This window comes from Cololabis saira, chromosome 6 (assembly GCF_033807715.1).
Source record: "Cololabis saira isolate AMF1-May2022 chromosome 6, fColSai1.1, whole genome shotgun sequence".
NCBI classification, from domain to species: domain Eukaryota; kingdom Metazoa; phylum Chordata; class Actinopteri; order Beloniformes; family Belonidae; genus Cololabis; species Cololabis saira.
Window position 1 is genome coordinate 4,760,971 of NC_084592.1, and position 24,797 is coordinate 4,785,767.

Here is a 24,797-nt window from a genome sequence, read left to right on the forward strand (position 1 = left end):
AAAAAGGGATCTAGACGGCGATAAGGAACAACCAGATCTACCAGGAGATCTGTCTCTTCATAGCTGCTCACGGCTCCAGCTGACTTTTCAGCAGCGCAGAGACAAACTAAAAAAAAAAAGTGTTGCTGCTTGAAGCTTCTCTCACTCTCATTTTTTAACTTGATATGAAACACAAGCCACAGATCCAGCAGCACATCTTTCACACTGCAAAAACTCATCTTAACAAGAATATTTGTTTTATTTCTAGTTAAAATGTCTCATTTTTAGTCAAAAGAAATCTCATTACACTTAAAACAAGACTCATCACTGGAAAAAAACAACAATTTTCACCTGTTTCAAGTAGATTTTCACTTAAAATAAGTAGAAAAATTTGCCAGTGGAACAAGATTTTTTTGCTTGTAATAAGAAGATAAATCTTGGCAGATTTTTCTACTTATTTCAAGTGAAAATTTACTTGAAACAGGTGAAAATTGTCAAATAACAAGTTATTTTTCTGGTAATGACTCTTGTTTTAAGTGTAATGAGAGTTTTTGACTAAAAATTAGACATTTTAACTAGAAATAAGACAAATATTCCTGGTAAGAGTTTTTGCAGTGCATCTCCTCCAGGTTCTACATCTTTAGTGTTGTTGTCTTCTTCATTTAGATACACAATCAAATACGTCACAGCAGCTTCACTCCAACCTCCTACTTCTGATCTGGGTGTTGAACAGAAACGAGGACGAGTCGGGTCGAGACAAGTCGTGTCGAGTCGGGCTGAGTAGGTTCTAGTGGAAAAGCTCCATTAGTAGCTGGAGTCTCTAAAGAGTGTGGTTGGCTTATAACGTTTTAGGATTCAGTGTTGGACAGTTGGACACTATATTTCACAAGGTTATATTTTTAGTTTGAGTTTAAAAGACTGATGGAAAGATTCTGTTGGATTGTAGTGTTCTTTGCAATGCTGTTTATGCAGCATTCTGTTCAGATTGTGTTCATTACTGTTCATGTGAATGTGTTGCTGCACTGTCTGATCAGTAAAGTCCTGAGTGATGAGCTGGAGGACAGCGCAGCAACTCGGGGCTCAGGTTTATCACCAGTTTTGTCATGGTTTCCCAGTGTAGTTTTTTAGTTTTACTCACTCCCCTGTTTTTCCAGATCCTGCCACCCTAATCAGCCAGAGATCCACTCATTCCCTTCACCTGTGCTTCCCCACCCAGCTCCACACCTGGTTTCCCTCATCAGCAGTTCCCCTCATATACCGGCCTTTTTCCACCTTCTAGTTTGCCAGATTGTCGTGTGTTTTTGCCTCGCTTTCCAGCCTGCATTTCCTGTTTTGTTTCTGCCTGCCTGCCTGTCTTTGACCCTGCCTGATTCTTGGTTTATGGATTTTTGCCTGCCCGTTTTTGGTTTTGTTTGCCTGATCTGCCTGACTACCCGGTTTGACCCCTGCCTGCCTTTTGACAAAGATTAAAGCCTCTTGGACTCTGATCCTGCCTGGTGTTGTGCATTTGGGTTCTCTGTCCTGTCTGAGCCGTGACAAGTTTTATGGCACAAGGTTTATTTTTACATATTTAAACTCTGTATTTGCTGGTTTTCTATGTTATCTATGTACTTGATTAAGTAATGAACATCAAGACTCAAAAGATCCAACCAAGGTCAAGTGATGATGCGGTGCCAAGTAGTCACTGTAAAAAGTGAAAATTTACCGTACTTGAAACAGGTGAAAATTGTCAAATAAAAGTTTTTTAATAAAAAAGTTATTTATCTGGTGATGACTTTAAGTGTAATGAGATTTTGAATCACTATACTTTTTACTTTTACTTGAGTAGATTTGTGAAGAAGAAACTGTTCCTCTTACTCCGCTACATTAGGCTACGTTGAGCTGTTACTTTTCTTTTATCCCTTTTATCCACGTACGCGTCAATCTCATGACATCACTGAGTGATTCTTTGGGGAAAATGTTTGTTTTTGCATGTTTTGTCACATTTACACAGACTCAAACACACACAGAGTTTCTATGAGTTCATGTTTGTTCTAGTTCTGCTGGTTAAAAAAGAAAAGTACAAAGGCTTGACATTTTGTGCTACTTGTGCTTAATTTATTTTTTATTCTGTTATTTTATTATGTATTAAAGTACTTTAATTTACTTTAAGATGATTTTAATTTAATTCAATTTTTTATTAATTTTAATTTAATTGTTATTAATTTTTAATTTTAATTAATTTCCCTGAAGATTATTTTGTACTTTTGTCTGTTTGAATGGTTGTTTTAAAAAATAAATCAGACGTTACTCAACAGTTATTCAGTACTTGAGTAGTTTTTTCACCAAGTACTTTTTTACTTTTACTCCAGTAATTATTTGGATGACTACTTTTTACTTGTACTTGAGTCGTATTATTCTGAAGTAACAGTACTTTTACTTGAGTACATTGTTTGGCTCCTCTACCCAGCTCTGCTTACTTGGTTAGGAGATGATGTTGGTCTAGATCAGCCAGCAGGTCCATGCTTGTCCACCTACCTGCACCAGGTGTGTGTGTCGGTGCTTCTATGAGTTAAACAATTGGGTAAATTCAAAGCACTTTAAAAGACAAAAAAAAGCTTCAGAAGCTGCAAATACTACACATACAAAAATCCCCAAATTTTAGTGTTCAAGTTTGTAAGCAGTACTGGAGTTGAGGGGGGATGAGGGGGCATGGCATCCCTCCTGAAATAAAAACGGTCCAAATCATCCCCCCTGTAAAACTGCTATCCCTCCTTTCCATCCCTTATGTCATTTCATCAATGAATGTGGTTTTACTGCTATTTCAACATTTAGAGTCATCACCAGAAAAATAACACCAGAAACATAACTTATTTGACAATTTTCACCTGTTTCAAGTAAATTTTCACTTGAAATAAGTAGAAAAATCTGCCAGTGGGACAAGATTTATCTTCTCAAAAAAAAAGCAAAAAAATCTTGATCCACTGGCAGATTTTTCTACTTATTTTAAGTGAAAATCTACTTGAAACAGGTGAAAATTGTTGTTTTTTCCAGTGATGAGTCTTGTTTTAAGTGTAATGAGATTTTTTTTACTAAAATGAGACATTTTAACTAGAAATAAGACACATATTCTTGTTAAGGTTGTGAGTTTTTGCAGTGATCCAAAGATTGTGAGTTTTTGCAGTGATCCATGTTACTTATCCTGTGAAGGACAGAGTCATATTGATAAGTTCAGAAAAGTGTTTTTTATTGTTGTGTTTTGATGTATTTGATGTAAGCCCAGTGGATATTTAAAGCTTACAGAAGGCTGCATTTAACTGCTGCTATGTCATTCCTGCAGTATTTCTGCAGCTGTTTTGGTCACTGCTATTATTTGTAATATATTATATTATTTGTAATCAGCACAAATTATCTGTCCCCATATGATCAAATCCACCATCCTCCCTGATTTCTTTTTACAACTCGAGTACTGTTCGTAAGTATGAAAATAATTGCATTTTCACACTTAAATATGTTCAAGAACCTGTACTTTCTGCTGGAGTTTTACTTTGGACTGTTCCCATTCAAACAGATGGGCTAAAATAATGCATGTTTAGTATCTCACGTGTGGCTCCTCTCTTACTAAATGTATGACATTTCATCAAGATCAGTTTTTTTATGGAGCCCTTCCCACTTTAAACCACTAACAAATGCAGATATAGAAGCTGAAGCTGCAGGGAGGACGAGCATCGCTGAGAGCAGACTGACAGAACAGGTCAAGCCTTTAGATGCTGAAAGTGTTTTATTTCTTGGGAGATGTTTCAGCCTCTTTTCAGGCTCAGTTTTTAAATTGTCATTAATTATCATTCAGAACAACACTGCAATTATGAACCAATGCACTCTTATTACAAGCTACATTTACAGTAAGTTGCAAGAAAACTTAGAAGAGTTAATTGTTTCTCTGTCAGATAAGAAATATAATACAATCTAACTCTTAAACAAGAAAGAATGTGTTATTAGATTTAAAGATGATAAAATACAGAAGAGTTCCAAGATATTTAAAAGCATCAAATTATCATGAGTAGTGTAGTAAAATATTACAAACATGTTAAAATGTTAGAAAAATAACAATTCTATATAAAAAGTGTGCATATATATATTTATGACAGTCATCAAGTCCTTCCCTCAAAAATCCTGGAGCTTTTGAGATGTCACTTTGGGAATCTGGGAGCTGGAGTTGCGTGGCTGAACCGGGGCAGTCTGCAGACGCCACAGGGACAAAGGGGCCCCGCCGGGGCCCCTGCAGAGCTCCAGGTCACCGGGGCCAGCGAGGGCTCCATGGCCCCCGGGGAGAGCAGGGTGCACTTAGCCGCCGCGGAGGACGAGGAGGTCGGGGAGGAGGCGGAAGACGAGGCTGCTGAGGAGAGGAGGGACTCCTGGGTGAGGAGGAGCTGGCCGGACCCCGAGATGAGGGGCCACCCTCCGGCCAGCAGCAGGCGGGGGACCGGCCCCGCGCTCACGCCCATGCCCACACTCACCTCCCCCAGCAGCCGCCGCATCTCCTGCAGGGACGAGCCCAGCAGCAGGATGTAGTTCCGGGCCAGCACCAGGGTGGAGATCTTGGAGAGCCGGCGGCCGGGGGGGGCCCCGTGGGACTGGGGCGAAGAGGAGGAGGAGGAGGAGGAGGGGGACGAGGCGTACGGCACCATGACCTCCCGCAGGGCGTCCATGGCGATGTTCAGGTCCTGCATCCTCTTCCTCTCCCGGCTGTTGATCTTCCTGCGCAGCTCCTGCTGCTCCTCGGGGCTCAGCTCCCGCTGGGACTTGCTGGATCTGTGGGGGCTCTGCAGGCTCAGCAGGGGTGCAGGGGTCAGCCGGGAGCTCAGGGTGAACCCCGCAGGGCAGTGGGTCAGGTCCTGGACGGATCCAGGGCCACACAGAGGCAGAGCCTGCTCCTGGGCCCTGATGGCCGGGTTCGACAGCACGTTCATTATCCGCCCCCAATGGATCAGAGCTGCTCTACGGAAAACTACACTAATAAAATACTGCTAAATCAAATCCTCACTCCCTTCTCCCTGTCAGTCACTAGAAGAAAGTTGCCAGCTGCCATCCAGTAGAGCAGCAATTCTTTTTGACTTTTGTCTTAGCTTCTTTTGTCTGGCTCCTGCAAGTGTGTAAATCAAAGCTTCCTAAAGTGTATCTAATCAGTTGTATCTCATTTCTGCAGCTGAGAGAGAGCAAGAATGAAAGTTCACACAGCTGAGAGTGAGCTAAATGCTCCTCTCACATGCCCCACCTCAGTGCAACTCCTCCTCCCCGACACATGATGATGTGCTCTTTAAACATCACCCCTCCATCTTTATGTTCAAAAGTTCATTAAAGGTCTGAAATTACACTTTTCTATGATCCCAGAAACAAGGAAACAGCTACCAGCTCAGTTTGCATTCTACTTTCACTCACCGTTAATAATTGGATTAATAAGCTCAGTGTTTTTACCTCTTTCATTGGAATCTTCAACTTTGTAAAGACATTAATGAAAACATAAGACACACAAGTTTTGCAGGAGATAAATGTTTGGATCTCACAGAGTTGATTTTTGCAATGACAGCAGTACAGTACATTAAAAATAGCCTCTATTAAGTTATGAGGTTAAACACTGAAGGAAGTTGATAAATATAGGAAACAAGTATTTAGGTATGTATTCTTAGCTGACTTGACCTTTAGTCTGAAAAACAAATCACATGCAACAAGAAGCTCGTGAATGATCCGATGATTCTTCCTCTATGGTCAGTTGTAGCAACATAAAAGACCATTTACAACCCGTCTATTTCACTACGGAAGAGTATTAGGGTCAGGCAGGAGAAAAATCAAAATAATATTTTAGAGCAACATTTTTTTTTCCTTATGCACTTTGAGAAAAAAGTCAAAATGTTGAGAAAAAAGTCGAAATGTCGAGAAAAAAGTTGAAATGTCGAGATTAATGTTGAAATGCAATTTCAAGAAAAAAAGTCAAAATTTCATGAATAAAGTTGAAATGTTGAGAAAAAAGGCGAAATTTTGACTTTATTCACGAAATTTCGACTTTTTTCTCGAAATTGTATTTCAACATTAATCTCGACATTTCGACTTTTTTCTCTTTTTTTTCATCATGCACTTCGAGAAAAAAGTCGAAATGTCTTAGAAAAAAGTCGAAATTTCGAGAGAAAAAAAAGTCGAAATGTCAAGATTAATGTAGAGAAAAAAGTCGAAATGCTGAGAAAAAAGTTGAAATGTTGAGTAAAAAGATGAAATTTTGACTTTATTCTTGAAATTGTATTTCAACATTATTCTCGACATTTCAACTTATTCTCGAAGTGCACAATAAAAAGAAATCTTCCCCTCTCAAATATCTTTTCTCCTGCTTGGCCCTAATACTCTTCCGTAATTTCAGAATAAATGCAGCCTACTTTATTCACACAAAGCCAGCGTTTTGAACAACAGGACAGAAGTGTGTGGGCTGGTAAACTTTGATGACAACGCTGTCTGAGTTCAGTGTCACTTAATCTGCAAGAGGAGACTCAACAGTAGCACGAAAGATCTCTCCTTTCCCTTCTCTTTATCTTATTGAAATGGTTAAAAAAATAAAAAGAACGCCCGCATTACGTCCACTACGGAATGCACCATTAAAACCATTTAGCAACTTGGGAGTCATTAATTACCGGTGCTTGGTGAAGTGGCGGAGAGCAGGTATTAGCGCGATTACCGCGGGCATTAATTGTGTCAGAGAACAGTTTTGGCAGCCAGTGAATGCATCCATCATTGTGTGAAGTTAATTGATAGTTTTGAGGAAGAGGTTATTGTTGTTCACTTGTGAGCGGCCCCCCTGACCAAATTGGCTGGCAGAGATCTGGGCACGGTTCCAGGCGAGCCAGACAACAGGCCAATTGACTCCAACCACAGGTGAAGCTGGCTTGGGGCACAGAGCAAGGCTGGAAACCTCAAATGTGCCATTCATGAAGCCACAAAAAGACCTCAGCATCACCCCGCCACATAGTGGGCCCGGCCGTCCTCTCCTTTTCACCCCCCACCCCAACCTTCCTCCTCCTCCTCGTAAAGCCCATCTGAGGGGGATGGAGAGAGAAGGACAGCACCGTTACAAACAGAAAGCAAGTTGTTTGCGATGAAACAGAAGATGCGGAGGAGGAAGACCCTTTCTTTCTTTCTTTCTTCCCAGCTCCATCTCTTGCTGTTTCGAGGAGTGAAAGATGAGTGTGGAGGCGCTTTTTCCTTCCCCCTGCCAGTGGTCCGGTGGCGTCCGGCTGGCGCTGCGATTGAAGCTGAATGGACGGCTGCAGACGGACAGGAAAGAGAGGGCTGGATGAAAAGGGCCAGGCGGATGGGCCTCGCACCTGCAGGGGAACAGAGTGCAGGCAGCTCCCATGAATGTGTGCGTGCATGTTTGTGGGCGTGCCTGCAAGCCCCAATTTGATTTCTAGTGGCTGCTAAACAATGAGAAGTAATAAACTGAGCAGTGAAAGAAACCCCAGCCGGGATAGAGTTAACTGTATCTGTGTCAAGAAGGAAAAAAAGGGACACCTGCAAGGAGACACACATACAGAAGTCAGAATAGAGGAGAAAGAAAGAAAGAAAGAAGCTGGTGTCCTCCAGAATGGAGCACCTCCCCCATTTTTTTCCCAAACCACTTATAAGGAAAAGAAAAGTGAGCTTGATTTGGGGTTTCAACGCAGCACATCCGCCTCCAGCTTCCAGCTCCTTTTGATGAGGCTGGACCAGGGCAGGAGCACCGGTGGCGTCAGGGCAGGCAGAAGACTAGTTTCTTTATGGTGGAAGGACCACTCTCCATCTGGGCCCGGCCGTGCAGCGCGGATCTGCACCTGGGAGATAAATGCCTCATCTGTGTGAATGTGTTTCCTGCAGCAGACAGACAGGAAGACACCTCAGCCAAACTCCTGGCTCAATTTGTCCCGTCTTACAGGTTGAAAAATACACCCAAAGTGATGCTGATGAGGAGAGAGAAGCAGAAAAAAAGAAAGAAAGGAAGTCAATGAGTACTTTTCCCTTTTATTTATTTTTTTATTTTTTTGGGGCCTGAAATATAGATTCATTTATTTTTTGTTTTTCCTTTTGGTAGGTTTTCATAATCCTATCTTTATGTTCATCTTTTATTAAGGTTTTAACTGTTTCCTAGTGCGTAGTGCTGCCACCCCAGAAAAAAAAAAATATCAGTATCACGTTATAATGTTAAAAGTTTATTGTTAGAACAATAAATTATGACGTTATAAAGTGAAAAGTTTACAGCACTGTCCAGGAAAATTAGAATATTGTTATAAAGTTCTTTATTTTTTGTAATGCAATTAAAAAAACAAAAATGTCACACATTCTGGATTCATTACAAATCAACTGAAATATTGCAAGCCTTTTATTATTTTAATATTGCTGATCATGGCAATAATCTTAAACTGTAAACCATAATCAGCAATATTAATTTTTTTACAATATTCTAATTTTCTCAGTACAGTACAGTCCTATATTGTTATAACATGATATTTTTCACATTATTACGATATGCAAACTTATGACGTTATAACGCCATAATTTATTGTTACAACGATATACTATTTTCCACGTTATAACGGGATATTTTTCACGTTATTACAATATACAAACTTATCACGTTATAACGTGATAATTTATTGTTCTAACAATAAACGTTTCACGTTATAACGTGATACTGATATTTCTTTATTTTTCTCGGGTGGAAGCACTACTGTACACTTCTGTAGTTTCCTTTAATGTGTAATTTAAAAATTAGTCTAGAACATAAAACATATTAGTCTCAAAATAAAGGCTTAACAATTGTTACACTTTTTGGTGCATTTTTACTGAATTTGTTTTATCAAAGATAAATGACTCATCATGCAAGAAAATGAAGAGGACACAACGCAACTATAATGGTCGTTGAGTGTAATTGGACATAATTACAAATGTCCCTCAGTGGTTTTTCAGAGATACGTTCACAAATGAAGTCAAACCACAGACTGGTTGCTGCTTTGGACACAATCTTGATTGAATGGAGACCATTTGCATCAGGTGTCTGATTGAAGTCTTTTGTCTGCTGCTCGTCCCTGGATCGCTGTGTTTGTTGCTGCAGCCAGTCACTTATGTTGGCAATGTCTAAATCAGGGGTCGGCAACCCAAAATGTTGAAAGAGCCATATTGGACAAATAACACAAAAAACAAATATGTCTGCCACAAAAAAGTCTTGTATAAGCCTTAGAATGAAGACAACACATGCTGCATGTTTCTATATTAGTTATAACTGGGGGAAGATTTTTTTTTTCATTATGCACTTCGAGAAAAAAGTCAAAATGTCGAGAAAAAAGTTGAAATGTCAAGATTAATGTTGAAGTACAATCCCAAGAAAAAACGCGAAATGTCGAGAAAAACTTAAGCTTTATTCTTGAAATTGTGTCTCAACATTAATCTCGACATTTCGACTTTTTCTTGACATTTTGACTTTTTTCTCAAAGTGCACAATGAAAAAAAATCTTTCTCCTCTCAAAAACGTTTTCTCCTGCACGACTTCTTACTTACTCTTAATCTTCTGTACAAATCTTCGTTAACAAAAATGTTGAAATGTAATATTTATTCTACACATTTTTACAGCATTGTTTCAGATGTCATGTTTGTCCTCCTACAGAAACCACATTAAAACCAAAAATTAATTTCCCTCCCCCCATCGATTTCCATTTTCAAACATTTTTTGAATGGAGGAATGAATGCAGAGAGATACACTCACTAACTCCATGTGGAACTGTAGTCACTTGATGTGACTACAGACTTTGTAGTCACACACGGATGATTTCTCGACTTTGATATCGAGAAATCATCCTTCTTTTCAATGTTTTTTTTAATGTAATCATCCTTGCAGTACGGAGTTAGTGCATCATCAATAACATCCACACCACGCTCTGTTCCAGATTTTGTACTGGAGCCCTCACACTTACTATTTTCAGGGCAAACATTTCTGCAGTTCCAGATCTGTCAGTGCACCATCAGTATGCAGATTCATACTGGTTAGAAGATGTAGCGTGAAACACCGGACACTTCACACCCCCACTGGTTGCCGTTTTGCCAACAAATTCACCTTAGATTCACCTTTGGAGAAGTGGCCGCACATTTTTCTGTCAATCAGGGGATGCCCGTCCGTGTTTGGCACCAAAGATGCTTTAACTTTTATTTCCCATAAAAGAGGGGCGATAGATTAGACACAGAAAATCAAATATTGTGTTGAGTAACTCAGGTAAAGCAGCCACAGAGTACAGTTGCTATCATCATTTTCAGTAAGAGCACAATAGTATCAAGTAGTTTAATTGTGTACATTATTCACAAATATGTAAGAACATTACTAGTGTTCTAAATCATACACTTGAGGCTTTATTATTTTTAGATATTTTATATATTTGAGATATTTTATTTTGAGGAAATAAGTGCGTTCACTGTGAATGTTGTCGATGCTCAGTACACTGCAACCCTTATAAAGTTCATCAAATTGAGTATAGCACGTTTCTCAATGAACTACAAATGGTGGGATGCTTGTTCGTTACATCGTCAGTCAAAAAGAGTTAATTATTTGGCATCAAGGATGGCACAACTTGAATATCTCAAAAAGAAAAAAGAAAAGGCTAGAGGTGGGACACGTCACAATGAAATTTAAGTTAACACACTTCTTTAAATTCATTGATGTTTTACACAACTTTTCTAAAAAGCTTCAAATAATAAGAGCGTGTCATATAGAAAATAATTCAGAGAATGGAGGGGATGGACTCCACTGCCTCAGCTTCCCACAGTTATGGTAATGTGCCAGGACATCTCTCTAAAGCTAAATTAGCAGATGGCAAAGTTGGCCAAATGCCCCGTTGCCCCTACATATGAGAACCCAGTTAAAGCGCAGTATGTGAATATAATTATAATGGCATGTGTGGGCTGTTGTGTGACGTGTACTTGATGGGAAGTTAAACAGAGAGGTGGGGGGGGGGGGGGGGGGGATAACACTGCTGTATATCTCAGTTGGGAGTCTCTTCACTTCCTTGACCAAGTAAGCAGTCCAGGTAAAAATGGCTCTGTGTCGGCTTTTGATTTCCACAAGAGACTAAGGCCACGTTTATGCATAGTATTTACAAAAACTGATATTTCCCCCTCTACGTTTTGAAAAATACCATCATTTACACGAACCCGCATAAAAACACTGTTACGGAGCCGCTCGGTGGGTTAAGCAAGTGGCTACTGAGGCTGCAGTCCTGCAGCGGTGGCAGGTTTGAATCCCGGCCTGCGCACCTTTGCTGCATGAATGAATTGTTATTTATTAATGTGTCATACACCTCTAAGGTGCCCAGCCTATAAGGGCTTCCAAGACACAGATACACTACGCCAGCAAACAAACATCAGCTGCGTACAAACAAAAACTCAAACACAAAATTATAAATACATTACATTACAGATACATTACAGATTAAATTACAGATCCTTTCTCAGTTTCCATATAATTTGTCTTTTCTCTGTTTCCAGGCTCTCTTTATAAAGATAGCTATAGAGAAAACCTCCTCTCTGAAAAACCATTCCAACTTAGCATCATCCTCGGTCCAAAACAACTCAGGTTTCAAATCTTGCATTTTCTGAAATAAAAGCTGCCTGGCTTCATCATATAATGGACAATAATGCTGCATATCATCCCCATTCTCTCTCTACCCCCTTCCTGTCTGCAACTTGAGTAAAGGGCCACTAGAGCCACAAAAAATCAAAAAAAATACGCTATTAAGGGGTGCTATGAGCAGCCAAACCTGCAGGGGGCAGTGTAACGAGAAGATAAAGTCATGCTAGCCAATCAGAATCCTGGAAAAAAACATCAACAAATGACACGAGTAACTTCCAGTTACTTCCAAGATGAACGAGAGTCTTTGGTTTGGAGTGACAGAGAAGTGGAGTTACTTTTAAGTGTGACTTTAGAATATAAAACAAGTAAAATACAAGAAAATATTGATGGTGGCCAAACAAATTGTAAACGCAGGTCGCACTCATGACGTGACGTTTCTGTCTCATAATGTGACGTTCTGAAGCCTAAATGTCCGTTTCTCTCTGTTTACAAGCAAACGTGAAGACGGAGTGTTTGCAAATCTCCACATTGGAGTTTTCAGGAATGATGGTTTTTGGTGACTTTGAGCTTCGTTTTTGTGTAAATGAACGGCCAAAACGCATGAAAACACCACAGTTTTTGCTACGTGGAAACGGGGCCTCAAACTGCCACATTTGCAAATATTTCCAATGTTGCCTCCAAGAAAAGTTCAAATCCATTTATGACATTAGTGAAACAGCAGCCTGCCAAACTGTAAAATGACGATGTGCACCTGCCACAGGCTTTTTTGATCAAACACTGTCTTCTGTTTACAATGTGCAAAGAGAGTGTAATGAGAAATGAACAGTTGCCAGTGACTGATTTACTCACGGTGTCAAACAGGTGCAGTCGCGACAATGGAAATATAACAGAGCAGGGACTTTTTTCCGAGGGAAAAAGCTGCTCTGCATCAAAGCAGAGACGGAGAACGCACTCGTCTGTCGGCCTAAACTACTGCTCTGTGAGGCCCGGCCAAAGACATGAGAAGATTACAAGCTGTTAATAAGGTGGAACCAATCGGCTGAAGGTCTGCTTTTGTCCTTCCCAGCATGCTTTGTGAGGGTTAGCCTGGGATAGTCGGCATTTGGAGCAGATCATAGTGTGGCGGGGATAATGACGGTGGGAGGGGTGTAAGGTTTTAGCCCTTGGGCCCTTTGTGAAAGAGAGCCTAAATGCTTCACTTTCAATAGCTGCACACGCTCAGTTGGTCATGGCTGTTTAAGTACAGATGGACGTTTGGAACATTCATATTTTATCTCTCTAACAGCTCCGCTGACACTTTCCCTCTTTTATTTTCTTTTGCCCCCCTCCACCCCCCACCCCAACCCTATATACGGTGGCCGAGACCCGCCATTGCTGAAAATCAAAGTAACGCTGCAAACAGAAACAAACGCCGCTGCAAATAAAATAAACGCTTTGCAAATAAAATAAACGCTGCAAATAAAAATAAACGCTGCAAATAAAAATAAACACTGCTGCAAATAAAATAAACGCTGCAAATAAAAATAAACGCTGGTGCAAATAAAATGAACGCTGCAAATAAAATGAAACCCCGCTGCAAATAAATAAAAAACGACGCAAATAAAAAAGCCACAACGGAAGTGAATTACCGGGGACTATTTTTGCTGATGCACCGGTGTCTTTATGTGAGAGGAGAAGAAGACGAAGATGACGTAAGTGAAAAGATGAAGAAGCGAGGAATAAGAAGAACAACGAACGAGAAAATAGGTGAAAAGGTTAGTGTTCAACGTCGCTACGTGTAATTTTTTTCGGCTTCTTCTTCTCCTCTCACATAAAAACCCGGGTGCATCAGCAAAAATAGTCCCCGGTAATTCACTTCCGTTGTGGCTTTTTTATTTGCGTGGTTTTTTAATTTTATTTGCAGCGGGGTTTCTTTTTGTTTGCGGCGTTTATTTTATTTGCTAAGAATTTCTTTAATTTGCAGCGGCGTTTGTTTCTGTTTGCAGCGTTACTTTTATTTTCAGCAATGGCGGGTTTCGGCCACCGTACCTATACACACACACACACCCAAACACACACACACACACACATATATATTCCTACAATATTTGATGTTTTGCTGCAAAGGCTTCTCCAGTTTTTTCCTGAAGGCTGCAACAGTCAAATCTGAGCACCTTAACCTTCCATTGTGGTCATTTCAAATTGCCCCACACAGAACTGGTTTCACTCATTTTCTATTGTCGGAGCAGATGTCCCTCTCTGAAACAAAGCCACCAGGGATTTACTGGGTGTCTGCTAATAACCCGTCCCCCACAAAGTATCCTTAAAACCTCCGATCCCATTTAACCGTGACAATGATGGATTCAGTGATACCGAGGTTCCTCAGGAATCCTTGCCCAAATTCAAACCCAGAGCTTCTCCTTCCAGTCCAGTGGTTGAGAGCAAGGGCTCAACAGTTAAAGTCTAAATGTTGTGTGGGAGGCGGGGGAGCTTCAGAAATGTCTTTTTGGGGCTTTATTCACGGCAGCAGGTTTTTCAGAGGTTATGCCCGTTCTATACGGAGGGCGGTGCAGAGCGGCCAAAGTCACTTTCAAAGTGAAAGCTGATAGCAGTATGATGGATGAGGATGTGCATCGACCAAATTAAACTTTCTGAAGTGAAGCAAGCCAAAGGGGGAGGCTGCGGGTGTGAATCCAGTTCAAAAAGAGATCACAACGCGCTCATTTTTCACTGTTGGGTTCAAATGACATGTCATTTTTTTATTTTCGAAATGCCTAAAGTTCTTGATTTGGATCCACCATTACTCCAAAAACCAGAAAAGGCTGTCAAATGTTAATACAAGAGTGTGATTTAGATCAAACTGGGACTTAACTTTTAAGTTTAGACGGTCAAATTGAAAATGATACACTGCTACGTAACATGTTTGCTGTTACTGTAGGGAGAAACAGGAGACGCTACATGAGCAGGCAGGTTTCACATACATTTTACCTAAGTAAGGTAAGAACAGGTAACTTTATTGATACCCGAAGTTAGATTTGTTTGCAGGTAAAAAGTAGAAACAAGCAATACAATAGATAAATACATAAATACATAAATAGACCTAGATGGAGGATGGGAAATCATGACCCTTTTAGGGAATTAAAGGGGACATATTATGGCATTTAATGTATATTTTAAACAGGCCTTGAATGTCTTAAAAACAATCCAAAGCTTGTTTTTTCTACATAAATCAGAAATTCAGCCTGTGGGCCGTGTCTATAGTTTTACCGCTTCTAACCCCTTTTTCTGTGCTCCATTCTAAGGGAAGGGGGGGGTATGATAATGAGGATCTGCGCTGATTGGCTGCTTGAATGACGTGTAGCAGGGGAGGGAACAAAGCCTCTCCGGGCAGAAGAGAAGCGGCTGCGTAGCAAAGCGTGTCCACGGTTCGGCGTTAAATCGCCGCGTACCTACGCCGTAGGCTCTGCGTTGGTTTAACGCGGAACCATAAATCAGCCTTTAGTCACCTCGTCTTCACACTAATTCACACAGGAAGATTGAATTTAATTCTAAACAGGTACACCACGGTTATTTACTCCAATTCCTCATCATTTCACTTCTTATGTTACAAGACAAATGAATCATGTAAAGAAATCACAACACTGAATTTTCACAAATGGCAACTTTATTGTTAAAATATATAAATAAAATGTATGTACTATTGCTGGCTCAAGGAAGGGCCGCGCGTCTTCTGAATGTGAACAGCTCCAGGTGCTTGAAAGATCTGAAACCACAGAAGAAAAATATATTACGGTACTAATAGAGCCCCGAGGCCCCGGGTTCGGATCTCCGGGCTCGGAGCTCCGGGTTTGGAGCTCCGAACCGGGGGGCCGGCTCCCCCGGAGCCCCCGGGTTCGGAGCTCCGAACCCGGGGCTCCGGGACGGTCCGGTCCGTATGCGGCGCCGGGGCTCCGGAGCTAAGCTAAATACTTAGCCCATGCAAAGATCAAACAAATATAAATCACATAAAAAAAAGGAACTTACCGCTGACTCGTGTGCAGTTGCCGGGTCCGTGCTGTGGGAACTGATCCTTTTATGAGGGTAAATGTCGATGCAAAACCTCATTTCTACTCTCCCTCGCTGTTCAAACAGCCACCGCTGCTGAACAATGGCGGAACGCCCCGGCCGGCTGAGCTGGTTGTGGGCGTGGTTTCAGCAGCGGAGGAGACCGAGGGCGTGGTTTGCATTTTGCTTACGTAAAGAAAATGCACAAATCTAAATGGCCCGTAGAAACCAAATGACACTGGGGGATTCGGTCGGGCGGGGGGGAGCAGACCTTGCAGATTTTCATGGGATATCATCTTTTCTGTGTTGGCAGGGTGAGGGGAGACCACTTTATATATGTTAAAACAAGAAAAAACATGTTTTTCGTAATAGGTCCCCTTTAATAGCTGAGGGGACAAAACTACATTTATACCTTTAAGTCAGGATTTGTCGTTTAAACTATATGTTAATCAGGTTTGTAAAATAGCATTTTTCCATCTCTCCGTAATATTGCAAAGATTAGGAAAATCCTCTTGCAGTGTGATCTAAACTAGTTCATGCGTTTGTATCTTCTAGACTGGATTACTGTAATGTGTTATTAGCAGGATGTCCAAGTAATTTGCTGAATAGGCTCCAGCTGATCCAGAATGCAACAGTACGAGTACTGACAGGAATCAGCAGGAGAGACCGCGTCTCTCCAGTGTTAGCGTCGCTCAATTGGCTATAAATTCAGAATCCAATTTAAAATTGTATTACTTGCGTATAAAGCCCAAAACGGCTTAGCTCCGCATTATTTGCAAGACCTGATAGTGCCTTATGTTCCTGGCAGAGCTCTCCGTTCTCGGAGTGCAGGTTTACTCGTAGTTACTAGAGTATCTAAATGTAGATTTGGAGGGCGGGCGTTCTGCTATCAGGCACCACTGATACCCCCCCCCACACACACACACACACATCCCCGGTCATCCTGTTGCTGCTTCCACATGTCTGCTGTGTGCTGCTGGGTCTCTGGAAATATCGTAGAGACAACTTCTGCTGTATTAGATGCTATACAACTACAATGGAATTGAATTGAGTTTTGCACAAAGGCATTTTAAACCTTCAGCCAGAACGGAGATACTGGAATTCCCAGTGTAGTGGATGAGATGTATCATCTGAGATGGACTCAGGTAGTCTCTGTAGCTGCCCATTAAAGAGGAGAGAAGTTGAGTTGTGGCTCTCCAGTTAGCTCACTGGCCACCTCACAATCTGATTAAGAGAGTTATTATTTTTTAAGGGTAAGTTGCCAAACCAGGACACTAGGCTAAAAGAGATTATAGATTCAATAAAACATCTATAGAACATGGTGAGCAGCTCAATGACAGTGACAAACACAAAATGTCTTTGCATGATCAGAGAGAACTCCTACTTGTCTGTTTTTCAATAAGTTGGACAAGCTGATTTCCAGCAATGATTGAACCTGAATAGATGTGAAGAACTGCCTCACATCAGCGGGTAGCTTCATGTTTGAGGAACCATTAGCAAGACAACGCAGCACATGTGGTCACGGCCCGGCCGGGGTGGCCGGGGTGGTCCCAGGATGCTTCCGCTCCAACACGCTTTGCGCTCGGCCAGCTGGGACACCGGGAGGCAGGACCAGGACATGCTGCAGGGATCACGTCTTCCAGCTGACCAGCAGCCTGAAAGGTGTCGTCGCTTTGATTACTCGGATCTGCTCCAGCGGGAATCCAGGGGTGAAAAACTCCACGGATCATTGAATCATTGAAAACCTTGTTCATGGAAAACAAGTGGTTTGTGTTATTGCTCTTAATTACTGTGTGTTTCAAATCTATTTAACCCTTTAAACAGTTAAGTTTAATCTGCCCTTTTTTCCTGTTTGTTTTGATTGTTTTGTTATTTTTTTGGATCTCCATTAGCGGACGCAAAACGTCAGCTAGTCTTCCTGGGGTCCATTGTGAGTTAATACATTTTATGTTTGTGTATTGTTTTTATGTAAAGCACTTTGTGCTGCATTTTTATGCATAAAAACTGCTATACAAGTAAAGTTCGATTTGATTGGATTTTGATTTGCCTTTTTTTTCTCTGAGCGATTAAAATGACACATCATCACAGGACGTCGTGAACAAAGTCATGCTTTTTTTCAATGCACATTATTCTGATTTTACTCAATTGTGGCAAAGCAAGCCAGCAGATGGATGCAATGGATGTAAGATGATTCTCTCAGGCATTGATGGACACATCTGTCAGCTTACACCCCACACTGCACACTCTGCACACTCTGCCCCCCCCCTCCCCCCTCCGTGCTGGGACGGTCTCCTTGTTGCCTTACAACCTCCTCCTCATCTCATTCACCTCCTACTGTGTGGCTGCTCTTCACTCCCTGCACATTGAAATCCCCACCAGGAACTGAGAGATGGGACTGAATCAGCCCCTCTTGTCCTGTGTTGGGCCTCGGCTCTGATCCGGCCGCTGATCGGGGGCTCGGCACAGATGTTGCCCGGCTGCCCCTCCACCGGGACACTGACAAGGACACAGCCTGGCTTTGAGTCCTTGTATTAAGTAAAGAAATTCTTGAAAAATGTCTACATTTTGTCTTCTGTTCAATGTGCTTGTGAACCAGTCGCCACTCACTCTGAGTGTGGTGCTAATTTGATTTCTAAAAGCCCCGGGGAAGAAACAACTTGGAGGGTGGACATATGTTGCAGCGCAACGTGATATCAGGCTTCAGTAACTTGACAAATTACGCGTGTAGTTAGTGAAGCAACTCATGTTGGCATGACTGCCGTGAAGGCAGAACACACACAACAAAAACTCAAAATCTTACAAGTAATATTTGTCTTATTTCTAGTTAAAATGTCTAATTTTTAGTCAAAATATCTCATTACACTTAAAACAAGAGTCAATACCAGAAAAATAAATTGTTATTTGACAATTTTCACCTGTTTCAAGTAAATTTTCACTTGAAATAAGTAGAAAAATCTGCCAGTGGGACAAGATTTATCTTCTCATTACAAGTAAAAAAATCGGAGAAAACTGAGAAAAAAGACGAAATGTTGACTTTATTCACGAAATTTCAACTTTATTCTTGAAATTGTATTTCAACATTGATCTCGACATTTCGACTTTTTTCTCGAAGTGCATAATAAAAAAAAATCTTCCCCTCTCAAATATTTTTTCTCCTGCATGGCCCTAATACTCTTCCGTACCCATCTTTGTTTTTAACATTTTACGTTTTTCTTTACAATCCCCCATACTGAGCAGGAGGCTACAGTGAAGAAGAAAAGTCTGGTAATAAAAATGACCAAACAGGTCCGGTAACCCTTTCTTTTACAGTACAGTAATAACCAGGTAATACCATGGTAATTACTGTAATTACCTAGTAGTACCTTGTATTTACAAGGTAATTACATGGTAACTACCGGGTAATTTACCCAGTAAGTACCAGGTAATTATTATGTATTTTCTTGTACCATGTAATTATGTGTATTTACCATGTAATAACATGGTAAATACCTGGTTGTTTAAACTAAACATTACTAGGTAATTACAAAGACATTAGATGGGAACTATTAGGGAAATTACAGGTATTTACTAGTTTAATATTGGTAACTACAAGTCAATTTACCATGTAATTACTCTGAAATTACATTAATTATTTGTAGTAAAAAAGTATTTTTCTCTAAACTACCAGGAAATTATAACCTATATTTGAGGTAGTTACCAGCTAATTACACTTCAATGACCATGTAGTTACCTTGTATTTACTATACATTTCATGGATAACTACCGGGTATTTACCCATTCATTATTGATTTATGTATTATCAATGGATTGGTGCATGTACCCCCGAGGGGTGTAAATGACCCTATTGACCTTGTAATTAACCTGATAGTTACCATGTTTTACCTGGTTATTGGCAGGTACTTACCTTGTAGTTACTTGCCCAGTAATTCTATTTCCTAAGTATTTACCCAATAAGTACAGACATTTTTACCTGGCTTTTACTCAGTAATTAAAGTGAAACTGGACTGTAAAAGAAAGCGTGTGTTGTTTCCATAATATTACCTGGTACTTCCTCATTAAGTACAGAAATAATTACCTCATATTTACCCATTAATTGAAGTGAAACTGGACTGTAAAAGACTCAGACGTCTGACTCCAACCCCCCGACCAATCGGTGGCCTGTAGTGTGATGATGTCAGATACAGCCGACTCAGCAGCTTATGGCGCTTTTCCACTAGTACCTACTCAGCGCGCTTCTACTCGCCACGCCCCCGTCTTGCGCTTCTCCACTACGGGCCGAGACGGGTAAAGGCTGGCCGAGTAGGTACTTTTTCTGTACCTATTTGGCACTTTTCCACTAGTATCGGCTCAGCCCGGCTCGGCTCGGCGGCGTGGCTTTTCACGGCTCCACACGTGTGTTTTCGCACAGCCAGGGGAGAAGTGGGGGGGTTGTGGTGAAGCTGCTGTGACGTACTCGATTGCGCAGCACCTTTGTTCATGTCGGCGCTGATCAGAAATCAGCTGGAGCCGCGAGCGGCTGAGAGTAAAACAGCCCGTCTACATCGCTTTTTTAATTTTTTCTCGACAGCCACCAGGTTTATGAACATCTGCACCTCAGAGTTGGATCACCAAACAGACGTTTTGCGCTTTATAATAAAATCGCCGCGAGCCGCGGGTCGCTCTCGCGCTGACTCCCGCTTCCTGATTCAAACGTTTGACGGCCCCGCCCCCGACCAATCAGGGGCCTGTAGTTTGATGACGGCCCCGCCCCCCGACCAATCAGTGGCGCGAAGGGTGGTGACGTCAGAAATAGTCCCGGCTCAGCCCGCAAAGAACCTCGCCAGAATGGTTACAGAAATAGTATCGGCTTGGAGCGGCTCTACCCATCTCACCCCCTAGTGCAAACGTGCAAGACGGGGCCGCACCGAGCCGAGCCGGGCGGAGGCGGGACTAGTGCAAAAGCGCCATTATTCACCTCAGAAGAATCAGGTACAGGCCAAAAGTAGAAAATAAGTCAAGAGCGTAGTCACATGACCATGATGTCAGACCAATGCTGCTCCTCAGCAGCTCAGCTGGTTCTGCCGGGAGGTTTGCTGTCTCACTGAGGCCCCGTTTACACGGAGCAAAAACTGAGGCGTTTTCATGCGTTTTGGCCGTTCGTTTACACGAAAACGGAGCTCAAAGTCTCCAAAAACTATCATTTCTGAAAACTCCGGCCAAAGTGGAGATTTTCAAAAACTCACGTTTTCACGTTTGCATCTAAACAGAGGAAAACGGAGATTTAGGCTTCAGAACGTCACATTATGCAACAGAAACGTCACCAGCGTCATGAGTGACACCTGTGTTTACAATTAGTTTGGCCACCGTCAATATTTTCTTGCATTTTACCTGTTTTATATTCTAAAGTCACACTTAAAAGTAACTCCACTTCTCTGTCACTCCAAACGAAAGACTTGTTCCGTCTTGGAAGTAAAGCCTGAATTATGGTCCCGCGTTAAATCGACGCAGAGCGTAGGGCGTAGGGTACACGGCGATGCGCGCCGTACGCTGTGCGTCGCCGCGTACCCTACGCCGTAGGCTCTGCGTTGGTGTAACGCGGAACCATAAATCAGCCTTAACTGGAAGTTACACGTGTCATTTGTTGATGTTTTTTCCAGGATTCTGATTGGCTGGCATGACGTTAACAGCGTAGTTATGCGGATTCGTGTAAACGAAGAGATTTTGAAAAAGATCTCGTGTAAACGATGGAATTTTTCAAAACGTAGAGGGGGAAATATCCGTTTTTGTAAATACCCGGCTATGTGTAAACGGGGCCTGAACCTGATTGGTGAGTATATGTTCCTCAGATTGTGACTGGTAACAGGTGTCCACACCACATCATGTCAGTCTCTAGAATGCTGTTTAGAAGGTCCTCATCCTGAAGTCTTGAAGGTGCTGTCTGCCCAGCAGACACCCAGGACCTGCTGGCCCCATCACTCCCCAGTGAGACCTGCGGTGCTGATTCATGTCCCAGTCCTGTGGTCCTCACATTCACTTTGATGTCTAATCCCATCCTAACTGTGTCCTCCTTCAGTCCGCAGAGCCGCTCGGCCGGTCATGAATATCCAAAGGTCTGCTTACTTGACAGGATTATCCCTCCTTTCAAAGCCACTGGGGACGATTCTTAAGCCACAAAAAACACACTCAATGGATCTTCTGCTCTCTTGCTTTGTTTCTTTCCTTTTCCTTTTCTCTCTCCCCTTCTCCTTTCTCTCTTTGTCCCTCTGGGCTTTTACTATCCAGCCAGTGGAAGAGTTTATCTGCTGCTCTTCGTAGCTTATCAGCAACCCACCAACTCCCTCACAAGCACCTCTCATGGCTTATTAAGTAGCACCAGAGTTTTGTGAATGTCCTAATATATTTGTGAATGCTCCTGAGTTACAGCAGTTTGGATTTTTTTGCCTCTAGTATGCACAAGTGTGTGGGGGTGTTGACTCAAAGGAAACGGCATCATCTTAATCAAATTCTGTTATTTGAACAGTGTCATCCTCTGTGTACTAAGCATCTAATCACAGGCTTTACCTAACTAAGTCTTGTCTACATTATGTAAGAACTATAATCACGCAGTACCAATAAATAAGCATTAAAAATGGTGCGATATGCAAAGTAGGCGCACTATACAAACGTTGCAACATTATTGGCCCTTTTAGTTGGACGTCCATCCACTTGGAGGAGCGGTATACCGAGGCACGGTAAAGTCAAACATCTGTATATCAGCCCGTCTTTTCAAAGGACCTTATTCAAGAAGTCTTATGATTTGTTAAGATACAACTTTGTACTCCCCAAGCTGGTTATAGACTCAATGATTTTCAGCGTGGTCCCATAGCTGCTCCATTAGGATTTTCTAATCAGGAGTCTTTAGGTCATTTTCTTCTTCAAATTTTGAAGGGTGTCACACACTTAAGGATTTACAGCAACACAGTCGGCAGATTGACCTCATAAACTATGTTTTATTAACCAAACACATGTGGGAAATGACATGCAACTGTGAGCAAAACATAGTTGATTATTGTGCCATCATTTCTTCAGCACACAAACAAAAAGAACGTGTGTAAAGGAATGGCAAAATTGAGCCTGAACTCATGGACTTTAAGAATGCTCCTCCGTCTGAAATGTCAGCTTTGAGCATGCAGACGGAGGTTGGTGGCGTCATACATAGGCTTGTGTTGAAAAAATCGATTTTCTGATTTTAAATCGATTTTCATTTTAAATCCTAAAAATCGATTCGTATGTCTGAAGATCGATTTTTTTTTTTTTATAATTTTCGCCCGGTGATCTTTAATCCCGGTAGTCACGTCATTTAATTCACACATGCGCGTGGTGTGAAACTATCAAACAATGAATATGGCTTGTTTGGTTTCTTACTGCATGAGCTGTGGCAATTTCATTCTTTTTCTGCACTTTAAATGGATATTGAAAGGCCTATTTGAGTTATTTATTCCTTAGTTATTTCACAATAATTATTGTGAAATTATTATTTCACTAGTTATTTTACAGTCATATAATTCAAGCAACAGATAAAACATTTTTTTTTTAATAACACTAACCCAAATCAATATCGGATCGAATCGAATCGGATCGAATCAAATCCTGATAATCGATTCTGAATCTTAAGAATCGGAATCAAATCGATTCTTGACATTTGAAAATACCCAGCCCTAGTCGTACATACAACTCTTTGGCTCTTTGCAATTTCTCTGAAAACTGCATCATCTTGTGAAGTTCAATCTTGCAGCATCTTGGGATAAACGTGCCGGGGCATCCACATCTGAGAAGAGGGAGAATTCAATTCAATTCAATTTTATTTTTATAGCGTCTATTACAACAGAAGTTGTCTCTAGGCGCTTTCCAGAGACCCAGAAAATGGGAACTCGCTTGAATTATTTCCGTGTATGAATAAGCTTTCTCACTGTAAAAGGATGTTGCCTCAAGACCAGGAATTTTTCTGCTTTTATGGAAATGCTCACATTTTTAATAATAATATCATTTGTTGGGCATTTGTCATGGCACTCAAGGTCGCCGTACAACAATCAAAATACAAAAAACGCAATTTAAAGGGGATCTAGCAGGTTTTCTCTTTCTTTAACATATATAAAGTGGTCTCCCCTCAGCCTGCCAACTCAGAGAAGGAGGAAAGCTACCAAATTCTGCAGAGTCTGTACAGCCGCCCGGATAAGCCGTCCAGTGTGATGTGGATCTACGAGCCAATAAGATTCGGTGCATTTTCGTTACGTAACCAAAATACAAACCACCCCCACAACTATAAAACCGTGTAACTGCATGTGAGCGTCCGACTATCGTGTTGCACTGCGTGACATCGTACTCTCTGTCCATCTCCCTCCAGCAGCTGCCACTTTATTGAGGTTTTTGTAGTGAAATGAGGAGGAATCATAGAGATAACTTCTCATTTCAACTAACTGGATCAGCCGTTCCTCATCATGACTGTTTCCTACAGCGCTTTCAACCGGCTTTCAACGCGAGCGACAGGAAGAAAATAGAAGCAGGGCGTCCGACAAATGTTCAGCTCAAAACAGCGCGCCGCACTGCGTCGCTGCGGCCAGTTAGGACAGTCCAATAGAAAATAATACAATAGAATGGATTTTGTCGCTGACGCTCGCATCGCATGCAGTTATGACACGGTGTTAGGTACACGGTAACTCCGCCGGCCGGAATATCGCGTCATTCAGGCAGCCAATCAGCACAGAGCCTCATTATCATAGCCCCGCCCACTCAGAATCCTGCATAGATAATACTAAAACAGAGGCTGAATTTCTAATTTATTTAGCAAAAACAATCAAAAGCTTGTTTTTAAGACATTCAAGGCCTGTTTAAAATAGGGATTAGATGCCATAATGGGTCCCCTTTAAACAATAGAGAACAGCAAAGTTTGCAGCAGAACACAAAAGAACACGTTAGCGTACAGCCACATAAAACATACTGTATACTATTTTATAATCCATTCAATACCTAACAAGACATCAAAATGCTTGAAACTGGATATTGATACCCAATTTAGCACAGGTAAAGCTTTCCATATCTGACCAGAATTATCTGCTGATCAGTTGATTAGAAATAAACTTCTCCAGTGAAGCTTTCATTTCTGTTATCCAGGCCTAATGTGGATAAAGCTTGTTGAATGCATGCCACCATGTAGGTAACTCCCCCC

At 41.5% G+C, this 24,797-nt stretch overlaps 1 protein-coding gene across 1 annotated transcript; it reads right to left on the reverse strand.

Annotated features, from left to right (window-relative positions):
* Positions 1-4,010: 4,010 nt before the first annotated feature.
* Positions 4,011-4,931, reverse strand: olig1 (oligodendrocyte transcription factor 1). The gene has a single exon (XM_061724338.1). It carries the CDS (start codon positions 4,926-4,928, stop codon positions 4,149-4,151), a length of 780 nt encoding a protein of 259 aa, XP_061580322.1. The 5' UTR covers positions 4,929-4,931; the 3' UTR covers positions 4,011-4,148.
* Positions 4,932-24,797: the final 19,866 nt, after the last annotated feature.

Excerpts from the sequence above, each read along its gene's own strand:
- olig1 (XM_061724338.1), bottom strand. The coding sequence starts at position 4,928 with ATGAACGTGCTGTCGAACCCGGCCATCAGGGCCCAGGAGCAGGCTCTG.